Source organism: Strigops habroptila, chromosome 5 (assembly GCF_004027225.2).
Source record: "Strigops habroptila isolate Jane chromosome 5, bStrHab1.2.pri, whole genome shotgun sequence".
NCBI lineage: Eukaryota > Metazoa > Chordata > Aves > Psittaciformes > Psittacidae > Strigops > Strigops habroptila.
This window is the reverse complement of record NC_044281.2, coordinates 8,754,468-8,775,075: the sequence shown is the minus strand read 5'-3', so window position 1 is coordinate 8,775,075 and position 20,608 is coordinate 8,754,468. Positions and strand designations below refer to the sequence as shown.

At 39.2% G+C, this 20,608-nt stretch overlaps 1 protein-coding gene across 1 annotated transcript in view; it reads left to right on the top strand.

The window, feature by feature from the left end:
• Window positions 1-20,608, top strand: part of STAT4 (signal transducer and activator of transcription 4) — a 41,281-nt gene that overhangs the window by 15,473 nt on the left and 5,200 nt on the right. Inside the window, exons 4-21 of the mRNA XM_030488353.1 lie at window positions 174-272; window positions 1,055-1,147; window positions 3,106-3,184; window positions 5,412-5,497; window positions 6,368-6,519; window positions 7,694-7,852; window positions 8,730-8,822; window positions 9,559-9,618; window positions 10,931-10,948; window positions 11,028-11,121; window positions 11,968-12,012; window positions 15,068-15,151; window positions 15,419-15,517; window positions 16,301-16,436; window positions 17,966-18,018; window positions 18,779-18,873; window positions 19,320-19,456; window positions 19,866-20,057. Of these exons, the coding sequence (XP_030344213.1) occupies window positions 174-272; window positions 1,055-1,147; window positions 3,106-3,184; window positions 5,412-5,497; window positions 6,368-6,519; window positions 7,694-7,852; window positions 8,730-8,822; window positions 9,559-9,618; window positions 10,931-10,948; window positions 11,028-11,121; window positions 11,968-12,012; window positions 15,068-15,151; window positions 15,419-15,517; window positions 16,301-16,436; window positions 17,966-18,018; window positions 18,779-18,873; window positions 19,320-19,456; window positions 19,866-20,057 (1,774 nt within the window). The remainder of the gene's footprint in view (window positions 1-173; window positions 273-1,054; window positions 1,148-3,105; window positions 3,185-5,411; window positions 5,498-6,367; window positions 6,520-7,693; window positions 7,853-8,729; window positions 8,823-9,558; window positions 9,619-10,930; window positions 10,949-11,027; window positions 11,122-11,967; window positions 12,013-15,067; window positions 15,152-15,418; window positions 15,518-16,300; window positions 16,437-17,965; window positions 18,019-18,778; window positions 18,874-19,319; window positions 19,457-19,865; window positions 20,058-20,608) is intronic.

Sequence of the window (20,608 nt, the reverse complement as noted above, 5' to 3'; positions counted from 1 at the left end):
AAGGCTGAACCAGCACTAACAAAGGTCGAGAACCTTTGTTAGGAGAACCTTAGTAGGAGAGTCTTTTCCACCCGCACCAAACTGTAGTTCATACACACTGAAGCACACTGTGATTTCCAGAGGAACGCCCTGAATTCTGAATTTTTAAAAGTTGTATTTACTTGTGCTTGCAGGGTAAATACCATGGTAATCCCATGCATATAGCAGTGATCATCTCAAACTGTTTAAGAGAAGAAAGAAGAATATTGGCTGCAGCTAGCATGCCAGTACAGGTAATGAATTACATTTCATTAATCTGCTCCATGTTAATCTGTTCACATGCTTTTAGGACCAAATCTTGTCCTTTCATTTCACTAGAGTGATTTGTGTGTGCTAGGGGTTGCCAAAGGTTGCCCTTTAAACTCATATTTGTACTTCATCAGTGGCTCTACTGCTGCAAGCGTTGCTATAAGTGACTTCTATGTCACAGCTAATCTTCAAAGACTCTAATCTGTGGAAAAGGCTTTAAAGAGATTATTCTTTGCAAAACAGATTTGTATATTTTAAATTATGCAATGCATCAGTTCAGATTAATTATGCAATGTAAAAGACATTCCATCTGATATGTTACAAAGGCATTGATAGGTTTAATATGTAATTTTTAAATTTTTTCTTCAAACACCATAAAACTATCTGGGGAAATTGTTACATAGTTAAAACCCAGATAGAATTTTTAAATCAAATATGTTCTTTTTAATCACCCCTGGATGTAATAAGTATTCTTATATGAGTATCAGGTCTTATTAAGAAATCTAATCATCCATGTTTCGGTTTCTTTAATTGACTAGATGTTTAATGTTTGCAGTATACCCACACCCTTTCACCTTTTGGATATCAAAGTTAAAGCAGCATGTTCTTCAAATCCGTGGAACTAAACAGATTTGTCTGTTTACATCAGTCTCCAGCTGGTTGAAAACCAGCTTCCGAATTCCCTCTCTATGCTAGAACTTGCAGTACAGTTACTATCACTTGCTAGTATTACTCATCCACCCATTATCTGTTCAATGTGTTCCAGGGGCCGCTGGAAAAGTCTCTGCAGAACTCCATTGTTTCAGAACGACAAAGAAATGTAGAACACAAAGTGTCAGCCATCAAGAACAGTGCTCAGGTATTTATTTTTGTCCTATTTGCTGTTTACACAGCCATGATTCACACCGACATACCTGAACTATCTTTAAGCTGGGTAGCTCAAATACTTTTGCTAACAAGCTGCACCAACCATTTCCAGTTATTATGAGGACATCAACCCAGACTAACTACTCAGGACATACCTGGATCCTCAGGTTTTTACAGCTGCTCTGGGTCCAATCTATTTTAAAGCTATCCCACTCCTGTGAGTTGCAGGCAGACCACTGAGTGCAATAAGAACATACCTACTGTCTCTAAAAAGACATGAGGTTCAGTAAATGTATTTCTGCAACTTCACCTCTCTGAGTTGGGTCAGCAGTAGCTAGCTGCCCTGACCTCTGAGTCACATACCAAGAACTTTGTAAAGCTGGAGGCTACGTGACATAATTACATGTTTAGGAGACATGAGGGGAGAACACTGGGAGCTGATGGTTAGCAATTCTCCAGGAGTTTTCCATACCATTGCAGGGCAGAGCTGGACTGAGCAAAACCTGTAGCCGTGTCCCACAGAGACCTTGAAAGCTCAGTCAGAGAATACGTGCCCGTTCAGTTCAAGGCAGGGTAAGGATTCAGGTTACCTACAGCCTTTGTACTATACCAGCCCCACTTTCAGCTCTGCAGCAGTCTCCATGTAGATATTATATTTGAAATACCCATTGTATGCCATTCAAGAGCAACACTTCTTGTATAGCAGAAAGAGGTCCTAGTAGCATTTTCTCATCAGTGTCTCCCCTACATGGGGAAGAAGGGTTAGAGAAATGGAACCTTTATAAGGATATAGCTAGTTTTAGAAGAATGTGATACTAGATCTCTATATATGTATTAAGCTAAAAGAGTTGCAGAACAAAAGCAGACAAAGCTGCAACCCAGCAGGCTACCATGCTGCTCCTTCTGCCTGTGTGGGGAAGTGCAGCCCTGAGAGACCAGTGAAAATGAGAAGGATTTCTAGATACAAGGTTTTTTTAGTAGGTAATTAAGTTGAACACAGAAATCAGCCAGTTCCTTGTGTATATAATTTCATGCCTTACACATATAATTTAAGAGTTTACTCTCCAAAATAAAGAGGAAACCAAAATGGCTAATTCTGTCTGTCCTAATTTAGCAAACAAGTGTTCGTATTTTGACAGGCACTTGCACATCTTGGGGAACTAAAAAGGGTTGTTTATGAGTTGTTGGCAGAATCAAGGCTTCCTATAAACAGCACAGAAACAGACCTTCAAAGTAAAACAGATGATTGCCTACAGCTTTATTTTCTTTCTTTTGATGTCTTTTTTTGAATTAGCATTATTTGGTTACTAGAAAACACCTTCTAAACTTTTAGCAGTACATGTGAAAAAAAAAAAAAGGCAAAAAGCCAAAGCAGCAAAAATGTTTCAGTTCTTTACCCAAATTCTTAAGTAATTCTCCAGATAAAGTCTCCGAGCTCTGCTCCTGTCTCTGGCTCCACCTTACTTGGCTTTGCACACCCCATTCCAATTCCATTGAAGTCAATGCAAAATAATCAATGTGCCCCACTTTAAAGCTCCAAGAAGAGTGTTACAGTATTGGCATAATAATTTTAATTTAGCTCAGGCTAAATGGAATCATTCCTACTTTCACTGTGTCACTGAACTAGTAAGCAAGTGGTTAAGCTATATCAACTACTGTTTGACTGAGGGGAGAGAATAATGGTTGGCTTTCTGAACAAGTAAAATTAATCTCTAGTTATAATATGTTATATATGATATATATAATATATAGTTATAAATGTGCATTTATAATTCAGTCATCTTTTTTTAAGTTTACAAGATAGTAAACCAGAGTTCCCGGAATTGATTAGGGTTTTTCAAATGGTAGGAAAGGAAAATACTACATTATGCATTTGCGCATTACTAAACAAATTCCTTTTTATGTCACCGTGAAAACCCAAATAACTTTACTTTCTTTTCCCTGGAAAAGATGACTGACCAAGATGTCAAATACTTGGAAGACTTGCAAGAGGAATTTGACTTCAGGTATAAAACAATACAAAGCTTAGGTAAGAGTTTTTATAATAATTTTTAGGTTGTCTGGGAAATGGCTGATTCTGCAGCTAGACCCCAGTATCTGGGAATTTCTGTGTGTTACTATTGTGGTTTAACAACAGCCAGCAATTAAGCACCACACAGCTGCTTGCTCAGCCATCCCCCTCCCGTTGCGACAGGGAAGAGAATTAGAAGAGTAAAAGTGAGAAAACTAATGGGTTGATATAAAGACAGTTTAATACGTAAAGCAAAAGCCACGCTCACAAGCAAAGCAGAACAAGGACTTCATTCCCCACTTCCCATGGTCAGGCATGTCTTCAGCCATCCCCAGGCAAGCAGGGCTCCATCACACACAACGGTTACTTGGGAAGACAAACAAACACCATCACTCCAAACTCCAAACATCCCCGCCTTCCTTCTCCTTCCCACAGCTCTACATGCTGAGCATGACCCCATACAGTATGGAACATCCCTTTGGTCAGTTGGGGTCAGCTGTCCTGCCTGTGTCCCCTCCCAGCTCCTTGTGCCCCCCATCCTGCTCACTGCTGGGGTGGGGTGAGACGCAGAAAAGGCCTTGGCTCTGTGTAAGCTCTGCTCAGCAATAACTAAAACATCCCTGTGTTATCAACACTGTTTCCAGCACAAATCCAACACATAGCCCCATTCTAGCTACTACAAAGAAAACTAACTCTACCCCAACCAAAACCAGCACAGTTACTCAGATAATTTATGTAAACATAAAAATGGATTTTTGGTGTATATAAAGTCTTGGAACATAAGCTTTTGGGGTTAACAAGGTAAAGAGGATCTTGTCAAACAAGTATAGATATTTTCTATAGATAAGCTGCATAATGGCATGAACAGTCGTACTTTTCCAAATTTAAAGAACCTATTTTCCATTTTCCTCACTTTTGACATGGCCTTTCCTTGGCAGGATGTTGAAAAGCCTCTTCTCTTCCCTAGTAGAGTTGTGCAAAACTGATTTTTTAGCCTCTAACTTGGCTTTCTGTTCTTTTTTTGACTACAGTGGTGATAACCAACTGGTAAGCACTCAATGCATGTTTAATCAGCCTATGATGGTTGAGATCTGCACATGGCAACAGCAACATTGCATGATCTCTTTCAGAAAAGAAACTGAGGTCCACTTGTGTCTGCTCAGATATCTTCATGTTATTTCCCTTTGACCATGCAAAGACATTGGGCTTGAAACGTCTGAGTTCTTAAACATGTCAGTCCTTTATGTTTAAGGCCTGATATGGCCAGGCAACCAGAAGAGATCAAGTTTCCATGGTTTAATGAGTTGTTAGTCATCAGGCCAATCATAATTATTTACCACAGATGATTGAAGCCTGTCCTACTTTCAAAGTGAAACATGCTTACATAAATGACTTTCAGGGCTTAAAATTTCACTGTGTCAAGAAATGGTCTACACCAGCACAGCCAGCTTGCAGTACAATATGTGTGAGCAATTGCTATATGGCTGAGCTGACAATCACTTACTTGTCTACCTCTATTGAAGCATCTACCCTAACATAATAGGAAGATGTCAGTCCAGAGCTTAGCAGAGGCACAGTTGGCACCCATTTCTTTTTTGAAGGTGGCGCAAAAGACGCAGAGCAGCAAAAGGTGGGGGAAGGTGAGGGTGGGGGAAGACCTGCATATGAAGAGCATGGGGCAAGCTTGGGGAAGCTTGAAACTAATGCATGATCCAGAGAAGGGAAAGAGAGGGGGAAATACCCAGTGAGATCAGTACTCCTGGGCTGCTGAAATCCCCACGGCGATGAACACGCTATCTCTGTTTTAAATGCCTAACCTCCATTCTCTCAGCCAGACACGTAACTCACATCAAGTCCAAAGAGCTTTAATCTGACTGCTGACCCCATGAACATGTTTCAGTAGTGTACAGACCAATCATTGATCCAAGATAGATGTACATAATCCACATGCGGATGCAGATGAATCAGACATTTATAGATTTCTAGGTATCATCTGTATGTTTGCTACCTTTTCCTGTTCCACATACATACCGAAAGAGTGGAGTCATAAAACCTTATCTTAAACTTGTACTAAAGTTAGTCCATTCAAATGAAATATGCTATTACATAACCTATTGACGCCTGCAGTTTATTTTTTCACTAGTTCGTGCTGCAGTCTGGTCATGGTTTCTTTCCTTCTTCTCTTACAAACACTCACACACAGCCACATACACATTTATACTGCTTTTTTTTTCATCCCCTGCAGAGCAGAGCGACAAAAACAGCGCCCTCATTAAACAGGAAATGTTGGCGTTGCAGGCGATGCTCAATACTTTAGACTACAAGAGAAAGGTTTGTGACATGTTCTGTGGTTCCTTTGCTTTCTCTCCTCATTCCGACACCAAATACTCAAATGTGTATGCGTGCCTTTTTAGATTCTCCTCTCAGAACAACAAATAACACAGAAGTTAAAAATTCACAGAAAGTTTAGGTGGGTATCGGTGATTTTACCTAGCAGTTAAGAGACTGGCAATTTAATAATGGCTCAATCAAGGATGTGGTTCTGCACACCTTAAAAGTAAGGTCAGCACTTACAAGCTGTGCTAAATGGATAACTCAGCTGGCAGTTTGCAGCTTTTAAAGTAAATAAAATGCAGTCAAAATAAATGTAATCTAATAATTGCAAAGAAAAAACAAACCAGAAAAACTCCACAACCCACCAATAGTACTTGCTCTATTCAGCAACTGAGACTTGCAAATATGACAAATATTCCCCTGACCACTTCTTTGCTGGCATGGAAAACTGTACATTTAGGCAATTTGTTTGAGTCCATGTACTTTTTACGGTTAAAAGCAAGCAAGCAAGCAAAAAACCCAAGGCATTGGATGTGATGCAAATCAAAAGGAGAACTTTCTGACCTTGAAAGTGCTCGTAAGTGTCAGCTTTTTGGAGGTGTTATGCCCACAAAGAATGCAACAATCCTCCCTCCCATCCCCCAGAAAAGACATTTTACTGAGGAAGAGTTCATAAATATTCAGGATTAATTTCAAGTACAATGGGTGATGAATCCAGTCACCTCTGAGTTAGAGACTGAAGTGGTAGTGACCAAATACGATTACTTTCAAAATAATTGAAAACAAATGTAATCAGCATTTATGATAATTGCTGAATTTTGTGGCTGTTCCCTATGGTCAGTTAGTGACACTTCTCCTATTTTACAGGAAGTTCTCAGTAAAATAGGGCGTGTGATTCATGAAATCGATATGCTTATGAGCAACATGCTGACTGAAGAGCTGCTCGACTGGAAGAGGCGGCAGCAGATTGCCTGCATTGGGGGTCCTCTCCATGGTGGGCTTGATCAGCTCCAGAACTGGTAAACTTGCTTTGAGTTTTTGTTTCCACTGAAAACCACAGGAAGTCTGCTGCACGTGAAATGATCATTCCTTTAGATCAGTTGCAACAGCAGCAAATTCATGAGCAGCTAAGAAAGTAAATAGCTAAAAATACATTTTGTTTTGGTGGACAGTATTTGCTATTCAGAATTAACAATATTACAGTGAACTGCTGAGGCTGAGCCATGGCTATCACTCATTTTTTGGTTTAACAGTTGTTCCAGATACTTGAAACATGCCCTCTTGGGGGTTTTGCTTGAGTAAGAACTGTGCTGACTGAGTTTGTCACTGAGGACAGTGGGAGTTTTGTCTAGGCAGGAGCTGGGTAGATAACTTTATGCTTTGACTCACTAGGTACATCACTCCTCCAGACTACAAACTACGCAGGAATTGAATGGCATTAGTCCCTATGCTGGCAACTCTAGAGGTGATTGCAAATCAAAAGAAAATAGCATTATATTTAAAAAGATAAAGCAGCCAGGGAATGTCAATATCCTGATCATTTCTTTCTCATCAAAATTCTCTTCTGGAAAAGGTGAAGTAAAAAGTAGGAAAACAACCAAGAACCTTTTTAGGCTGGAAGAAAAAACGTTTGGGTTTTTTTTGCCCCCTTTTTTTCCACGGAAGTATATTTTTTTCCAATGAAGATGTTAAAAATAAATTTTAAAATGTGATTTTATACACACATGCCCTATTAAACTGTTAGCAAGTGTGTTTGAATTTGATTTTCCTTACTGTTTTTAGACTTCCTCAGTCTTAGTAACTTGCTCATTTTATATAAATATTATCCTTTTAAATAAGAGTACATTTTGCAAAACTACTGAGCTATAGGAAAGCATTAAATTGTCAGAGGTGCTCTGCATGTAAAACATTGGCAGCATGTATATATTTCTTCCAGATTATCACAAACAGCATTGCATTGATGTTGGTGACACCCATTGCATAAATATTTCTCTTTGAAATGAAGTAGGTACTTTGCCTGATGTATTTATATACTCCCGTAAACAAAAGATGAATGGACATGAGTTTGGATAAAGCTAGAAAGCACCAGTCAGTACTGATTCTGATTTCCCCAAGCAAGAACTTCAGCAGCCATTATGTTCTAAGAAATAGTTTACATGGAAGTTTGCAAACTAATCTTTTGTCTTGCTGTAGTTTCACACTGTTGGCAGAGAGTCTCTTTCAAGTCAGAAGGCAGCTGGAAAAACTGGATGAACTGTTGACCAGACTGACCTACGATGGGGACCCAATCCCAGTGCAAAGACCTCAGCTGCTGGAAAAAGTCAACTTTCTGCTGTACAATCTTTTCCGGAAGTACGTAAGCTACTGTCAATGTACATAAGTTTATTTGAAACGACTCAGATTTATTGGCAACAATAAGACCATATTGTTAAGAAGGCAAAAGATGAAAACAAGTTTGAGTCCCTGAGGATCATGCAGACCAAGTCTGCAATATAAAAAGTATGTACAACTGTCATCAAAACTCCTAGAAGCTGAAGGCACCAGGCAGCTTCTTGTGTGTAGCAGTTAAAGGTTTGTGACCAAGTTCTGCCTCTAAGTGAACACACAAAATCCACTTATTTCAGTAGGAGTTATGTACTTTGTACTGAGAAAAGTTGTGGTGGTTGGTTATGGTTTTTTAAGTGGCAGGTGCTAATTTATTTCTTCTCTTTCCTCTTCCCCACCGAGATATTCTTTCCTGCCCAATTCACCCTTCTATTACTAGATAAATCATCATCATCATCCCTCTTGCCTTTTTTACTGGCTATGCTGGAGGTACACCACAAATTATTACCTGAAAGCAAAACAGTCAACTTTTTTCTATATAAAATGAAAAAAGAGAAAATTATTGTTTAATTCCATTGGAGCCAGGCTCAGTGTATTTTCATGCTTTGTTTTGTTGTTCTGATAAAAGTCTCGGTCTTCCAGACATTTATCAACCTGCTACTTTAGGACTATGGAATTGTTGGCTTGGGGGTTTATTTTTAAATGTGTGGAACAAGTCAACTCTAAGTTAGACCACTGGATCATTTTGAGAACTGAGAGTTGGAATACATAGCTCCTGCTTCACATCTGTGGAGAAATAACCTCCAAGAGATACAAGCACTTTCCCACACACACTCCCCACCTAATACAGCTGCTTGTTTATGCATATTCCTCACAATCTATTGCTTCACTTCTTTTCACACAGTTCATTTGTGGTTGAAAGGCAGCCCTGCATGCCAACACATCCCCAGAGGCCAATGGTTCTTAAAACATTAATACAGTTCACTGTTAAATTAAGGTAAGAAAGGGAAATCTGATTTAAACTCCCTCATTTGCATACTGTATTTTATCCTACTTGAATCTAGAAAGCAAAGCAGACCAACTTGTGTTAGAGATCCTTTTGACCCCAGGGAGATTTTCTGGAATGGGGGTAAGGGCCACAGGACCTGTCACTTGTAATAAGGGGCAATAAAGAGTAAATCAGTGTGAGGAAGAAAGGCAGATTGTGGCCAAAAGTTAGCTCCTTCAGGGTTCTGCAGGCACTGAATTCTTGTTTTAATGACATTGCAAACTGAGTAAAGAACAATCCACATCGTACAAGCCAACATCGGAATACTCAGAACCACTTTTGAGAAATTCCTGCATTTTGGGGGGCTTGGGTGAATCGATGAGAAGTTATTTCTCTCCCACTATCTCCTTGCCTGATTTTGTGAAAAGAGTGAAGACTGGCGAAGAACTCTCATTTCCACCTTGCAGCAAAAAGAATCCTTCTCTGTTGTCTCTCTAGCCATTCCCTCAAACACATACTAACTTTCCCACATACTTGCAGGGAGGGTAGAACACTTGCCACTGGAACAGTCCAGCTCCTCTTATGAGTATATGAAACCCTGTAAATCATGATACAATCCTAAATGCCTAATCTGTTTTCATCTTATAATCATTTCAGACACTTTAATGAGAAGCTACTGTGTCTAGTATCTTCTGGTGAGAAATTTATTCTATTAATATTCATTTTTACATTTTCTGTCTTGAAGGTTGCTGATTAAATTGCCTGAGCTGAACTACCAGATCAGAGTGAAAGCAACTATTGACAAGTAAGGAACTTTAAAGTGAAGATATTCTCTTCCTCCCTACAGAGACAACACAGGTTTTTCAATTGCTACCCAATCTGATTTAGAAGTTGCTCTAAAAAGGAAAAAAAACAAAACAAAAATCTCCCAAAACAGAAAAAAAACAATACCCCAAAAGCAGTTTAAACACCAGGGTAATGCATTTCTTGTTTTAATGTGGAAGATTTGTCGTTTTCTGAAAAAAAAAGCTGCTATGTCTAATCAGTATTTTCAAATTGGAGGCAAGAATCATTTAAGATTTGTTTCAAGACTTCAATAAAATTCATTGGTCTGAAATAGCAGCATCACACAAAGCTTTAAATTAAACAATACTGCATAGTTAGCTTTGAAATATGACTTAACTCTACTTGTGTTAATAGGCCCAGTACCTTCGATGCAGCTGCTCCAAGTAGCACCTCAAGCTCATGCTTGAAAAGCTAATGCTGTTATTAGTAACTGGCAGCTTACAGAGTTTTACCCCTGTTTGAAATTCAGGCTGCTATATAAACTCCTCCTTTCTAAGGTGTTTGGTTCTCCTTTGTGTTCCCATCATTTCTTACAGTAGACCCAAAATGAACAAGATCCCCAGCTTCTATTGATTATAATTTCCTGAGTAAAAAGCATCTCAGAGCCTGCTATACTATGTGAAAACAGTGTTAATGCTGCCTGGTGTATGTCTCTTTGAGTTGATGCATCTTCTCTCAGCAAGGTGCATTATTTTAAGCAATACCCCGTACTGTAAGGCAAGCTTGGTGACAGATAGGTCAGGGCACCCTAGCATGATAAAACACGGAGCAAAAGACTTGCTGGCAAGGTATGATTTCAAAATCAGCAAAGGTGATCCAAAAGGCCACTAAAAACCACCTTGATCACATGGACATAGATGTTGGCCCAAAAGAAGGAAGGAAAACAGAGGGGGAGAAGCCAGGACTGTTTCTCTCAAAAGCTGTGTACTGCCCAGTTTGCTGCTGTGCACATGTTCTCCCCATACACCATGGGCTAACTACATAGGCTTGTACTCTTCCAGAACACAGGCATGCAGGCAATTGGACAGTACTGCAGCTTTGAATACCCACATATCATTCTAGTAGGGGAAGAAAGCTAGACAAAATATGCTACTTGCATCTGGCCAGATGTAACAGTTCTTTAGTTTAGAAATTGTTTGGTTGTATTAGAACTACGAATTAACTTTGACAAGGCAAAATCTACCACCTCACAATAAATTTCTCAGTACAAGTTATGGCTTATACATTTACTGATTCACAATCTGTTTCCCCCCCTCCCCATTCTATTTTAGGAATGTTTCAACCGTAAGGTAAGAATATAAAACATTGTATTTCTTAGATTAACCGATCTGACATCATTGGAGTACATAAGTGTAATGTCCCCCATAGTAATCGTAGATTCATTCTGTGTGGAACACACATGAAAGCAATGAACATGGATGAATCCGCAAATGGGAGCCTGTCCGTAGAATTTCGACATTTGGTAAGTTTGACTTTTTTTCCTGTCGTGTACCTCTGGTATAGAAATAAAAGAGTCTTTAAAGAGTACCCAGGGAGAACTGTGTTACTGTCAAGTCTACACGCTCATTTTCCTTTTCCTTACATAGAAAGTTTACCCCTAGAACCTCTTTAACCCATTCCATACTTTATCCATTCCATAAGACTATATATTTTCACTGAAATAACAAAGCAAATCCTAATACCAGAAAAGAAGACTAATCATGCTGACCTACAGTTTCTCAGAAACTGGGTTTTATTTATAAGAAAAAAACCCCACTAAACAAAAAAAAACCCTCAAACTAAACATCACCATTGTCTAGGGGAAATCTATAATTGAATGCTCTAGATCTAGTTGAAATTGATGCCTGCCTGCAATAACTGTCTTTTGAGAGGCTATAGCACTGCTTGTGTAGCTTCTCTAACACCCCATTGAGCCATGCTTTCTGACTAGACTCACTTACCTGTGGTATTTTCTGGAGCTTAATCACAGATGCAGTTCGTCATTGTAGATTTGCAGCAGGAGATGGGAAGTGACAGTCATTAGTGCTGTTACTGTTATACATTTTGCAAGTACCCTAATTAACACTTTGTTACATTAAGTTAATTTCTTAAAAAATTCTTTGAGAATATCAAAAGACTATTCACTGAATAGACTTTTTAAGGCATAGTGTCAGAGCCTTCATAAGGTAAATAAAACCTTATATGAAGAACATCATGGTTAAATATGATGACCATTGAAATTTAAATAATTAAAATTTATTAAGTATAAATGTACTGTACCTCTGTCTATAGTTTCTTTGGCACATAAACATTGTTTTGCTTTATACAGCAACCTAAAGAAATGAAATCAAGTGCTGGAAGCAAAGGAAATGAGGTTTGTGCATTTATTTTACATGTTATTCTTGATCACTCTCACAAATATTTCAGATTGGATTTTCTTTAAATCAAAGAGCAATCATATGTTAGATTTTGAAATACATATTATCCTTATAATAAGTATAGGACCCAATTGTCATATGATAGTATAATGAGAACTTTTCAGAACTACTCAGAAATTTTAATTACATGCCTTAATATTGTATATTAAAAAAGTTACAATAGAAGGTAAGAAGTAATAATCTGAACATATGCATTCCTCTTTAAGGCTTCCTTTTTGGTCACTTACATTTTGGCAAAAATAAGCTTTTTGAGAGTTTTGTTGAAACAATTTCTTCTATAGGAATGGTTCCTTAAATATCGATTCTGTTGGCCAAATTTACAGCTGAAGTAAGAGTATAATTATATTTGCATCAAAGAAGTTTGCATGCCTCAAAAGTGTGCTTAGTTTACCAATACTCATCCGACTCTGGTCGTAGGTTCCCCTCTTGTGGTGGCACGTATACTATGACATGTCAGCCCTAACAAATCAGCAGATACTTTGCAGTACCCAGATTTCAGAGATATGCACATACCACCCGACATAGAAGGTGAAAAGGTATTGCAAGTGCTTGCTTCCTAGCTGGGGAGTTTAAAATACACACATTCTTGCTTTGTGGAGAACAGAAACCAGAAGTATTAACATCAGCACACCCAGAATACTGAGCCCCGGAGAGGGCACCTGTATCGTAGAGCACTCTTTCCATTCCTGGTGTCACCCTACAGCACCCCTCACCTTTCAGCACCCCTCACTGCCCTGTGCTTCTTCCCTTGCCCAGCTCCTAACTCCTTCCCCTTCCTCAGCATTGCACAGCTCTACTCTACATCCTTCTTCTCAGCTCTGGTTTTCTACAAACCATGATTCCAGAGTAACCCAGGCATCATGGACAAAATCAGAATCCGAGTTACTGCCTACTTTCATTCACCTTCTGCATGTCTGGTAGGAGGGGAAAGGAGAACCACCCCAGCAGGGGAGAAGGCAGGATATCCTCATCCAGCAGCTGGAGGCAGCAGGCAGGGAGAGGGAAAGCACAAGTACGCACAAGCACTAGGGTGACCATGGCCCATCACTGTAAATTAAGCATTGCTGTCTACCAGTGAAAATATGCACATAAATCTCTGACTGAAGCAAGAGTCAGAAGCTTGCAGCCAATGTTACAGCGTCTGCTAGTGCTACCACAACTGTGTTTCTCAAGGTAACTGAAGTCATAAAATGCTTCTATGAAGGGGAAAGTTGTACTGGCAAGTTTCAAACAAATATTTAATAATAAAATCACTCATCACAGATGTAGTTGTACAAACATAAAAGTTATTACAAGTAGTCTTTAAATACAAAGCAAAGGTGTGATCAGAATGGAGAATTTTAACCAAAAGCCTAAAGCAGAAGATAGTTGTGCATCCTTCACATGGTATTTCTGAACGGAATAACTGGCAACCTGATGAGGAAGACTGAAACTCAAAGCTGGCCTCCCAATTGCTTTGACCAAGTCATTTGCATCAAGACAAGTAAATGCAAAAATGTAGGTGTAAAACTGTTAGTGTTCTAATTCTGGTAGCATTTTACTCCCGCTTCTACATACTGTGCCTTTATAACTACATAAAACATAGAGCTGTGGAGAATTAGGACAGCTGAGCTGTGACATGGTTCACTGCTAACTGATTTCCTCAATCAAAGCTTCTCCTTGGTCAAAATCAGTCTCTGAAGTCATTATTAACATGAGCAAGCTGAGAGTATAGTGGAGGCTCTCTATATTTGAGATTTGTCCTTTCATGTAGATATGCCTTTTAGCCTAGATGATTTTTCCATGAGAAAAATTGAAGTTTTTTGCAAAATCATAATGGGGGAGAGGGAGAAGAGGAGTTTCACCAACCTTCTTCAACTTTGCGTAGTAGTACAGGTTGAGCTGGATTGATTCTACCTGTATTAAAACATTTGAGCTCACTTGATGGATGAGTATTTCATGTAAAAGCCCCCACCTCTAAGCTGGATATTCAGATACCTGAGGATCTCCTGTGGTTTCAATCCCTTATTTATACAGTATCTTTGGTTGCAGTGGCCTGTATGTGTCTTGGAGGAGGTGCTCCATGGGAAAGATAAGGCCACAAGGCACTTTCCCAAGGAATAGTTTTATTTTACATTGACTGAAAGCAGAGTATTTCAGTAAATGAAAGCATCTTGATTTGGGATTTTTGATTCTTTTTACAAGTCTGATAAAACAATTATGTGATGGGGAGGCGAAAAACAACACAGGAAAAGGACAGATAGATTTTACTTACGGGGATGGAAATGTATTTCAAAAGACCTGTTTCCCAAGGGGCAGAGATTTGGATCTTCACAGAGTTATGCTGATTTGTAATCAAAACAAAATGCTTGTATTACAAACTTTAATCAACTATGACAGACAGATTCCCTCCCTGGAAAAGCCTGGGTTTTTAATACCAGATTTACTTCGATTAGTGATTTAGGACTCTACTCCTTCAGCTAGTACCATCTAAGTATACTTATGACAAGCCTGTGTTCCCAGAGGAGGGCCTACTTGTCTGCCTGTCATTAAAGTTGTGGCTTATTGTTTCATTTCTAGGTCATTTCTCCTTGAAGTTTAACCTCTCTTTTTAAATTGGATTTGTCATTCAGTAAAGAAACTTTAGGAAAAGTTGGAGACAATCTATTAGACAAAAAAATAATCCGTTAACATTGTGTTAAAATCTGTGTTTAAAAGCACCCTTTTAGAAAAAGTAAAAGGCAAAAGTTTAAAGTTTAAAAGTATTGCTTTAACAATGTTAAGGGGTTTTTTTTAGATTCATCAGGAAAAAAACACACCAGACTTCTGGACTAATTTAACATCAGAGTTTAACAAACAAATTATTTCCTTCACTGCCTTCTTTTCCTGTTCTACTTATATCTTGGCTATGTGTTTTCTTGCAAAGTTGTGTAATGTCAGCAGTCAGATCACTAAAACAGTGTTAAATGCCATCTGTGCATTCACAGTTTTATAACCTACTTATCCCCTCAGGGCCCTCACATGGTGACCGAGGAACTGCATTCCATCAGCTTCGAAACGCAGGTCTGCCTGTATGGATTGACTATAAACTTGGAAGTGAGTATTTGAGCCAGATTTTCTGAGGCAAGAATAAAAGGCATTTTCCAGCAGCTTACAGAAGAACAATCATGTTGGGCCAGACCACAAGTCTCTCTATCCTAGATGCTATCTTCAGCAGTAAGCAGAAGCAGACACAAGATTCCAGAACTTCTGGACAGAAGTGTATGCTTCAGCAAGAAAGAGGAGGCTAAAAAACCAAAGCATAACACAGCACTAACACTTTCCTTGGCAGCATTTACATACTGCACTCATTCTTTCCACCAGACCAGCTCCTTGCCTGTGGTGATGATTTCCAATGTCAGCCAGCTACCCAACGCGTGGGCTTCTATTATTTGGTACAACCTGTCAACCAATGATCCTCAGGTAGGTCTTCAGTATGCAAGTACTGACTTGCTGCATTTTCACATTCCTATTAGTCAGTTACCAAATATATTCATTATAAAAAGGCTGCATTTCCCTCTTAAACTGGACCTATTTTCTTCACATACACTGTTATCAACATCATAGGTTTATATTTGCTTTATTCTTTGTTCCCTGCCCAGATACAAACCACATGCATACTTAGTCTTCCTTTTTGTAGGCTAAAGTAGTAGTTCTTAAACTAAAGAAAGGCCTGGACTTCATTATCACTCTGTGACGCTCCCAAAGAGCTTTTGCACAGTCTTCAGTATGTTCATGGCATGTACAGTCCAGAAACCAAATGAAAAACTAAGATGAGCCAAATGATTCAACAACATATCACTATATGAGTACATAATAATTTAAGATTTCCATGCACCAAACACATTAAAGTATAGTCAGAATATCTGCATTAGTTGGACCGGATTTAAGCATATTTTCACTGTCTTAATATACGATACTATCAGAAGCATAGCAAGATATTTTATCATGCAAGATGCACACACAGACTCTGGCTCTCTCTAGGAGTTTCCCCCTACAGCTCTGCTCAGCCACCCGAGTGGACCTTGCTGTGTGGCTGAGGGGGGAAGGGTCAGCTTTTTGGCTGATTTGCCCCAGTGTATCCCCTTCTGCACACCTCATTTTTAACACTTCCAGATTCTGCCCAAGTACTTGCAGCCTCTTTCACAGCCTGCCGTGTATTTCATGGTTGCTAACTGTCTAAACAAAGCACTAATTCTGTTGCAGAATTTGTCTTTCTTCAATAATCCTCCTGCTGCCACTTTAAGCCAGCTCTTAGAAGTACTGAGTTGGCAATTTTCATCATATGTTGGTCGTGGACTCAATTCTGAGCAGCTCAACATGCTGGCAGAGAAACTTACGGGTAAGAGTGCAAAAACATATAGGTTTTATTTGCTCTTGGGCTCTTATACTTGATAGTTGCAGGTAATGAGTTTAAGCATGTGTCGTGGTTTAACCCCAGCCAGCAGCTAAGCCTGCCACTTCCCATGGTCAGGAAGGGGTTCAGCCATCCCCAGGCAAGCAGGGCTCCATCACACATAATGGTTACTTGGGAAGACAAACACCATCACTCCAAACATCCCCCCTGCCCTTCCTTTTTCCCCCAGCTCTATATGCTGAGCATGACCCCATACAGTATGGAACACCCCTTTGGTCAGTTGGGGTCAGCTGTCCTGCCTGTGTCCCCTCCCAGCTCCTTGTGCCCCCCATCCTGCTCACTGCTGGGGTGGGGTGAGAAGCAGAAAAGGCCTTGGCTCTGTGTAAGCTCTGCTCAGCAATAACTAAAACATCCCTGTGTTATCAACACTGTTTCCAGCACAAATCCAAAACACAGCCCCATTCTAGCTACTATGAAGAAAATGATCCCAGCCAACCCAGACAGCATGACCTCCACTGCCAGAGCCAACATCAAAAATGCCACAATGACATTTTTTCTTTAAAGAAAAGCACATGTCAGCTTATTGTCACCACAAAGTGATTCAACTTCTGAACTTCCAGACTGCTTAACTGAAGAGGGCATCAGAGTCACACTGAACTGTGACGTTATTTCCTTAGCAAGTAATCATCGCATGCATCTGAAGACAAAAGGAAGTCTTTTTGCTTGCTTATGTGGATTGGTTTAGGTTTTGTTTCAGTTTTAGTACCTGTCTGTGCAGGCCTGTTTAGTTCTGGGACCCACCCTTCACCAGTGAAAGCATAGCAAAGAGGCCCTGTACCTTCAGTGGGATGGACTATTGAACACTTTGATCTGACTGTCCCCCAGAAGAGAGAGGCCTTAAAAGAAAGCTGGCAGAAGAAAAGAAAGCTTTATCTGTTTCTGGAGAAGAAACAGTAATAAAATATGTGGTGAGCTGTAAGAAACTCCAAGCTGAGGTGTAACAATACCTCTAATGTTAGGCAAGAACGGAAGCATTTGTCAAAGACCAGGGGGAATCTACTTTTATTGTTTCAAAGCTGGAAGCAAAGACTGGTTTTCCCTGTGTAAGTCACTTTCCCTGCTGGTTTCTTGGAGATTCCTTGCTTAGTGGAGGTAACGGAGTGGAGATGTGCTGTTGTAAATCAGCAAAAATCATAAGAAAGAAAAAATAAATTGTCTTAAAATGTGGAAGTTCAAGGTAGAGCAAATGCCAAGAGAAGTAACGCTTGGGCTAAGAACTGAAACCGAGCATACAGTGTTGCAGAAACAATGTTCCAGACTACTTCAGGCAAATATTCCCAAAACTACTATTATCAGCTGCTTCAAAACTGATCTACACTCCCTTAGCATGTCCCTCTGAATCCATCTCCAAGTCTGGATCTACTGTACTTCTTCCCATCTATACAGAATATCAAGCTCTATCTATTTCAAAACTTCAGAAACACAGGCTCACCATTTGTTTTTTCCCCTCTCAGGACAACAAGTCAGTTACAATGATTATCAACTATCCTGGGCAAAGTTCTGCAAGGTAGGGTTCTGAAAGTAAAACTCAGTTCTGCTTTCTCTTACCACTCACGTGCATGCCTGTCTCCCTGATGCTTCTGATAAGATTCCCACTTGCAATATGTGGGACTTACAGCCCAGCACAATCACATTCCTTGTACAAGTTTAACTAGGAAAATAGTATTTCCAGAAGTTTAAGGTTTGGGCTAAGAGATCTACTTAGTTATGTTGCTGCAGGTATCAGAAACTGTCATTATAGCATGCCCTATATACTTCTGTAAATGGCCTACAGGTTGTGCTGTCAAGGCATACAGTATATTTTTCATGAAGCATACAGTGATGTTTTCATATGGTCAGTTGTGACCTAAATTATTTCAAGTCGGATGATATATTCAGCAACTTTGATGAAGAACAAATAAACTGTTGAGACAGAAGGGTAAAACCATTTTATTCTTATTAACTACATTATTTAAGTAAGTATGGAACCTTGGAAGAAAGCTCAACTTTCTCATCATCATTTCTCTCAAAATGTAATTTCATAACCAGGAAGAAACAGTGAATGTGTTTTGGGTTTTTTTATGGAAAAATGAGGTGCTTCCAATGCATGTCTTAAAAACCGATCGGTTTTATGTCAGGCTGAAAGAGACATTACTCAAAACAGCAGTTCAAATTTGTAATTCTGGCTTGAATAAACTAGATTATTCTTAAAAACCTGAGACAGCCGTGCCATACGGATGTTGGGCAACACCTCTCACATTTCTCTTGTTGTTTTTTTTAACCATTAGGAACATTTGCCTGGAAAGTCTTTTACCTTTTGGGTTTGGCTTGAAGCTATCCTGGACTTAATCAAAAAGCACATTCTTCCTCTTTGGATTGATGGGTGAGCAACAAGAAAACTGTATATTGATCTCTCCCTGCTTTGTCTTTTTTTCTCTTTACTAATCTCAGTTTTACCTATGCAGAAGAGAATTTGAGAAGAGTTTAAAACTTCTGTCTCCCTCTTCCCATCTGTAACTTTCAGAAAATTTTGCTAAAAGGGAACACCACTGAATCTCTTAGAAACAGCAGGTTACATCTATTTATCAGTTCTGTCAGTGTACGGTCAAGTACTGAGATAAATTTCATCATGCTTCATAGTACTCTGCACTCAATGCCATTGAGCTCCACCTATAAATCACATGAAGCTTTTGTCATAATTTCAAGACCTTGTAAAGCTTTTGTAACCAGCCTTTGAACATCTATATAAAGTTTGGCCAGTTGCACCGATCAGATTGAAGTCTGTACTTTCTTCCAATAGTAAACCCATGATTTTTTGTTACACTTCAGGTACATTATGGGATTTGTAAGCAAAGAAAAGGAACGAATTTTGCTCAAAGACAAGACACCAGGAACATTTTTATTAAGGTTTAGTGAAAGCAATCTGGGTGGAATTACCTTTACTTGGGTGGATCAGTTAGAAAATGGTAAGTATAGTTTTTAAAAAATAAACATAAACCTCAAACTCTGCAATACACCTGTAATAGGGAAGCCATGTTTCCTTCTGTGTGAAAGTAAAATTCACGATTATCATGTTTGGTATAGTTTTGGGCAAGATACAAGCATCGTATTTACTGAAACATAAACCAAAACTCTGAAAATCTACCTCTCAGTTCTTTGTATTAACTATCTTAACTTCATTAGGAAATGTACCTCCTTACTGCGGGCTTTAAATTTCTTTACACATGTGCAGAAGGTATATCTTGAAAGCTGCTAGCATTGATCTGAACAGGTAAAACACCCACCAGTGTAAACTGCAAAAGGCAAAAATTCGCTTCAACTGCAGATGCTGATCTACCAGTTATCAACGGTTATGATGCCTTTGTATTTTTACAGGAGACGTTACATTTCATTCAGTGGAACCCTATAACAAAGGTCGCTTATCTGCACTGCCTTTTGCTGACATACTGCGTGATTACAAAGTTATTATGGCAGACAACGTTCCTGAAAATCCTCTGAAGTATCTGTATCCAGACATTCCCAAAGATAAGGCCTTCGGCAAACACTACAGCTGTCAGCCAAATGAAGGTTAGGCTCCATTTCTCTATTTACCCTTTGCGGCAAGCAGCTGCAAAGTCAAGAGGCAATTTGAGGAATGTGGGGAGAGGAGGGAGAGAAGAGATTAAGATGCCTCCTTTAATTGGCATAAAGAGAACTGTTTTAACATGTGTCTATCATTTAGACAGCTTCATTTTGTAAATACATTCCTGGTCTTAGAGGGTATATTAGAGGCAACAACAGCAATATTTAAAAGAAGCTAAGAAATAGATCTTAGGGTAGAAAGAGTCAAAAACTGGGACTATTTTTTTTCCTGACCGATGCATTACAAAATTCAGTGATCGGGTGTTCAAAGGAGATGAAACCGGAAAGTCATCCTGCTTATTGGCTTTGTAATTGTGCTACAGTAGCACACAGTCCCTTTAATTGCAAGGAAATTCTGTATTTTCCAAACAGTTTGGAAGACCTGTTTTGATTCGTTTCATTCAGTGGAACCCTATAGCAAAAGGTCACTGATCTATGCTGCCTTTTGCTGACCTACTTAGCAATTACAAAGTTATTATGGCAGACAATGTTCTTGA